This window comes from Euleptes europaea, chromosome 3 (genome assembly GCF_029931775.1).
Source record: "Euleptes europaea isolate rEulEur1 chromosome 3, rEulEur1.hap1, whole genome shotgun sequence".
NCBI classification, from domain to species: Eukaryota; Metazoa; Chordata; class Lepidosauria; order Squamata; family Sphaerodactylidae; genus Euleptes; species Euleptes europaea.
This window is the reverse complement of record NC_079314.1, coordinates 96,447,975-96,454,064: the sequence shown is the minus strand read 5'-3', so window position 1 is coordinate 96,454,064 and position 6,090 is coordinate 96,447,975. Positions and strand designations below refer to the sequence as shown.

General features: G+C 43.3%; 1 protein-coding gene across 1 annotated transcript in view; it reads right to left on the bottom strand.

Annotated features, from left to right (window-relative positions):
- Positions 1 to 2,975: 2,975 nt before the first annotated feature.
- Positions 2,976 to 6,090, bottom strand: part of HCFC2 (host cell factor C2) — a 28,671-nt gene continuing 25,556 nt past the window's right edge. The window contains exons 14-16 of the mRNA XM_056846998.1: positions 5,543 to 5,728; positions 3,932 to 4,217; positions 2,976 to 3,166 (exon numbers count right to left, since the gene is read on the bottom strand). Of these exons, the coding sequence (XP_056702976.1) occupies positions 3,141 to 3,166; positions 3,932 to 4,217; positions 5,543 to 5,728 (498 nt within the window). The 3' untranslated portion in view covers positions 2,976 to 3,140. The remainder of the gene's footprint in view (positions 3,167 to 3,931; positions 4,218 to 5,542; positions 5,729 to 6,090) is intronic.

The window sequence follows — 6,090 nt, the reverse complement described above, 5'->3', positions numbered from 1 at the left end:
CGGCTCGGCGGTTCCTGGCCCCCCCGCCTATCAGCTGTTGGGCGGGGTGGGCTTCCTTTGGTAGACCTGGCCTTCGGCTGAGTCCCATTGGGAGGCCATGTCCACCCACTGGCTTTCTTGGCAGTAGACCTGGACTCCGAGGAGGGGAAAGTCTACCAATTGGTTTCTATGGGCCTCCGGAGGCCAGGTCTACTGCCAAGAAAGCCAATGGGTAGACCTGGCCTCCCAATGGGACTCAGCTGGAGGCCAGGTCCACCAATAGGCTTTTATGGTGGTAGACCAGGCCTCCAGACGAGGACTCCGGACAAGGAGGGGGAAATGGCAGGGACTTAGAATTTAATTTTTATCAATAAATAAGATCACTATTAAGTATGATATCAAGTTTTATTCAGTGTACCTATAGTTTAATTAAGACTTAAAACTTTAATTAAAGTTTATTAAGTAAATAAACAGTGTACCTACCTATATAGTTTAAGTTTAAGAAATTTGGCTCTCAAAAGAAATCTCAATCGTTGTACTGTTGATATTTGGCTCTTTTGACTAATGAATTTGCCGACCCCTGCCTTAAAGACAAACAAAACTTCTGGAAGGGTATGAGCTTTCGTAAGCCGCAGGCTCACTTCTTCAGCTCATATCCGGCCAGAGATTTTGTTAGCCTTTAAGGTGCTGCTGGACTCTTGCTCTTTTCTACTGTTATTGACAGACTAACACAGCTACCCATCGTGAACTATTAGGAGGTGAAACTAATACCCAAACAACCGAGAAAGCAAACGATGCATACAGACATACCTCCCTGTATGAATGACTACAGGTTTTTCTGTTGTAGGGAAAACTCTTGCTTCCTACCCGCCCCCAATCAGCTCTGCTCCTTGCCAAAAATGCTTGCCAAAAATGCTTGGCTCCGGCTTAGCCCTTCATCCCTTCCCCTTCCCTCCAATGCTTTAGGCAATTTTCCTTTAAAACCTTTCCCCCCAGGTACCCAGCGTTTTGTAGTCAGTTAAAATGCTTATTGAGCTTTTTGTAATAATTTTAAAAGCTAGTCATTTTTATTTTTTTTACTTGAGACACTGGGGATGCAGTATGTAGGGGAGGCAGATTCATGATTGTCACAAGAGCCAGCCAATGAGCACTATGTGCAGCTGGCTAATGCTGGAAGCACAAAGAACTAGTTACTTCTGGGCTCAATTCAGTTTTGGAAATCGGTGCATCTGTCACAAACAGGACGAGAGCAGAGCAGAGCCACCGTGGGCTCACTGATCAAGACATGTATGCCTGTATGCAGCTTAATGGGAAAAGGAAAACATATGCCATAAAAGCATGTTGTATGTGCAAAATTGCTTTAACTTTACTACAAATTTTTTTCTGGAAGCAACACAAAATGTTACAAAGTTAAATTCTTAATTAGTGCAAAACAGCATGAATATGCCAACAAACGCATACAGTTTTCTTTTTTTTCTTTAAATGAAGCACTCTTTATGGAGGACTTTCAACATGTAAAGATTCTTGTAAACATTCAAAATATCTACAGAATTAACATTTCTATGCCCATGAGAAGCCAATAGTAGTGCATTTACACCAAGTTTGCTTTTCATAACCGAAGTGACTAGTTTAGCAATTTGCATATCGTCAGGGGATACTCTCAAGGATTAGGACACGTGTTTACAAATGGTAGAAAAAATCTTTACAAAAATGAATATATTAAAATATTCTATACACTTTCAAGTTATTGTAAACTAAAATATTTGCCTTGCACCAAAATATCGTGAAGAATAGGGGATTATAAGAAAAAGAGAACAAAACTGTATATAGAGCGAGACAGAAGTTGATTCCCACATCTCGCCAACAGCATTTGGTGTGGCGCGCAAATCTTCGGGGTTCTGCCCAGTCGCGTGACACCGCTGTGCCTAACTAGCTGGTCAGAGTCTGCCGGAAGCCCTGCTCCTTTGGCATCGCATCACTGAAATGGGTCACAGGCAGAGCCTACCAGAAGCCCCGTCCTCCTGGTAAAGTGTGACGTTACCAAGCCATGCACAACAGACACAGACTAGAAAGGTCTTAAAGGGGATATAAAAAGGTTTATACCGACTCTCCACAGAGAAAGCTGCTCACTCCTTAATGACACCTTTAACTAAACTTCCATCTTCTGTACCCTGTCTGGATACAAGAGTTCCGCCGCATCAAGGCAGGGACCACCGCTTCAAGCCCTTCGGAGACTTTCCCCGCATGATGGCTTCCGCTTCCGTGTGGGTTCCCAACAAATCACCCCTGCCAGTAAAGGTTAAAGGGCACAGGAAGAATGAAACACCTGTGCAGGCCAACCAAGCATCCTCCAAGAACGTGGAAGACTCAGCACGTCCTGTCAAACTTAATAAATCCTTCCCATGGTTTCTGGTAGAAGTGGATGGAGCCACAGGGCCATGAAGGAAACCTGTTCGCTCTGTCACTAAAACAAACCAGCAAAGTGGGAGACAAAACTAACTTATAAAAAATGGTTACAATTGTAAAGTCATCATTCAATCATCAACATTACGTACAAAAGGCAATTATTCTGAAAAGGTGTTTGAAAACCAAAGAATTTGCTTCCAGCATCTCTGAATGCCATATCATTACTGCTGTCTTCAAACAACTTGTTCAAGCAATAGGTTCACGGGGCTAGATCTGCAGGGCTGTACGTGCAACCAGCATTTCTGGAAAGTCTCTGAGCAGGTCTCCAAACTGCTTTTTAGACTGCCCTGAATTAGCCTCAAGATTTGCATAATGGGAAAGCGGCAACATTTGAGATGTAGGCCCCCACGGATTTCCCTTTAAATGACTGCCATAACCACATTACAAATCTTTTTAAAAACACTGGGAAAGTTTAAAATAGGGTTGGGTACCCTAAGCCCATGGGCTGGGAACTACTGAAAGGAAGACTCTCCCAAAACCTCTAGAGGCATATGTAGTCCACTGGATAATAAGCCCTCCCACCGGGAACGTGCTGGATAAAGTGGTATGAAAAATTGAGCCAGCACAACTCCGAATTTTGCAAGACTGTACAACGTTGATGTTGGGAAGTTCAAGACAATGTAAAAATAAAATATTTGGAGGATATACAAAATATCATGCATGCTAACTGCTGCTTCCCAACTTTCATGCTGCTCCTATTTTGAACCTGATGTTTTCGTTTCTGCAACGAAAGAGAACATGTTGTTTAGCTGCCAGCATCCAGGCCAAAACCTACTCAAGAAGATTTAGATAAACCAGTTAGAGTTCTGGGCCTCAACTTTTGATTTGCAGTGCCAATAAGAAGCAAGTAAAACCAAATTTGTACTTGTAATACAATGGGCTGGATCCATCATAGTGTTTCTGCAGGAGCTAGGACTTCCACCTGCACAGCATGAATTCCTTTCTCTCCTCTTGCAGCAGCCCAAAATACACTCTGAAATCCTACTCTTGGGGGAGAGGGGATCCCCAGGAACAGGATTTTAGGCAGCCTGTTGGGCTGCCATGGAAGAGGGGAGCCAAAGACGTTTTGCCCCGGAAGTCCCTGCACCCATGGAAACACTGTGCTCGATCCAACCAAATGAAACCCCAAAGAACAGGCGATGATCTCTCAATCTTCTGGTCCTTTTGCAACTTCCCTACAAAATCCCAGGATCACATCCCCGGCCTCCCCAGCTTTCATCTCTATGCAATGTTAGTACACAGTCTTCTTGTGCACCTTAAAACCGCTTGACCATATTGTGTGAATTATTTGAATAATGGCTCTCAGGGAGTCCTAAAACAGCAGCATGCCAGTTTCTTCTCGAAAGGCAGAAAAGTGTCTTCATGAAAAAAATGAAATTTCCACAAATTTTATCTGCCCTCTACTTCTTACAGATAAAGATATGTATCTGAATATAAAACAATTATTTTCCCGGAACATCTAAGTGCAATGGGCCACCCCCTTTACCTTGGAGCCATCGAACTTGTGTGGCTGGTCCGTATCCCCGCTCATTCTTGGCCGAGATCCTGAACACTATGGCGGGTTTGGATGTGTGATCAACGTGAGCATTTGCAAGCTGGGCAGCAGTCACAGTACAAGAGGTCCTGAGACCACAATAGATTTTCATAAACATCAGCTGGCTGGGATTTTCGTGGAGTTGGTTGGTTTTGATAGCTAAGTAGGCAGAATACTCCAAGATGTTTCCTGAAGGTGAAACAGGAGGCTCCCACGAAAGGTGAATGCAATCTGCGCTCTAAGGAGGAGGAGAGGAAACGGAAGATAAATCATGTACCGCGTAGACAGTGTTTCATTACTGAAACAGAGAAGTGGCCAAAGGAGTATCCAGCTGGCCTCGACCAGGGCCAGGACATTTTCTGCCCTCGCCCTAGCCTGGGGTTATAAGAATGATATAATAAACAAACAAACAAACCAGTGTGTAAAAAGTACTCCTGGAAACCCAGGTTTTTGTCTAGAGATTTTGCCTCTCAGTTTCAGATATCTGAGGACTGGTTATGATCCCTCAGCATTGAGAGTCAGACAGTCGCTGGCATGTATCCTACCACAAAGTTTGAAGACCTCCTCCAACATAAATGGGAAAAACCACGTATATCAGAGGAAGGCTCCTGAGATTGAAGGAAGACTGGAAGAAGACTCTAGGTAGGAAACATGCCACTGTTAATACTTTTCATCCTTGGAGAGCTGTGCTTGGACTCTGGGGGGGAAAACATGCCACCACTATCGCCACATAAAACAACACGTTCCAAGTGCTTCATATAATCACAGTAATCCAAAGAGCCTCCTCGTAAAGGACACAAGTATCATTATTCCCATAATACAAGGCTGGAATGTAGAGACAGTGGCATGCCTCAATCCACCCAGTAAATTACCAGTTGGGCTTGAGATTTAAACTGAAAACTTCCAACTAATAGTTCATGCTGCTTTTTACTATGTTAAATCTGATACAGTCTGGGCTTCAAACACAAGCTGCCTTATGCCAGGTCACGCCATTGGTCCACCGAATTCAATACTGTCTACCCTGAATTGCAATGGCTCTCTGTGGGCTAGGTAGAGAAGGGTCTTTCCCGCTACCTGCTACTTGAGATCCTTTAAGTGGAGAACAGATGTCATGGACTGAATATGGGATCTTCTGCAAGTAAAGCATGAGCTCTACCACTGAGCCACAGCCTCTCTCTCAAAAAAACACATTAAATACATGAATGTATGAAGCTGCCTTATTACCATCAGACCACTGGCCCATCTAAGTATCACCTTCTCTAACTAGCAGCATCTCTCCAAGGTCTGAGGCAGGGAAAGAGCTTTCCCAGTGCCTGATGAATGAGGTTCGTTTGTATTTTTGCCTTCCCCAGCTATTACAGAATATCGTGTTTATCCTCAGAGAGATTAAAGAGTCATTTTCTTATGTCAATTTTTCTCCCTTTGGTTTATTCAGATTCAAAACAGCTGATTTTGCTAGCTGTGCCCAATATGCTGGCTCAAACTAAGCACAAAGAACTCCAGTGTTGCCCATTGAGGTTTGCACAGAACAACAAAAAATCCACATTCCCAACAGAGTCTTACCTTACTAATTTTGACAATAGAAGGTGCTCCAGGAAACCCAGGGATGCAGGTCTTAAATTCACTTATTTTACTGAAGGGACCTATCCCACAACCATTAATTGCTGCAACCCTGAACCTGTATAAAGTGCCAGGAGCAAGATCCTGTTTCTTAAGTAAACTGTAGTTCGGAGCATCTTCATTCTCTACCTAAAAATTTAAAATATACAAAGAAGAACACGTTGGCTATTAATTTGTTCCACATTTTAATATAAGAAAAAGAAATTAACTCTGGCATATTATTTGTTGGCAGATGATGCCCCCTTAACCCCATAAGGCTGTTTCTTTCAGCAACCCTATGAATCAATGTCCTCCAAATCATCCTATCTTTAACAGCCTTGCTCTGGTCTTGCAAATTGAGGGCCATGGCTTCCTTTATAGAGTCAATCCATCTCTAGTTGGGTCTTCCTCCTTTCCTGCTGCCCTCAACCTTTCCTAGCATGACTGTATTTTCCAGGGACTCTTGTCTTCTCATAATGTGACCAAAATACGATAGTCTCAGTTTAGCCATG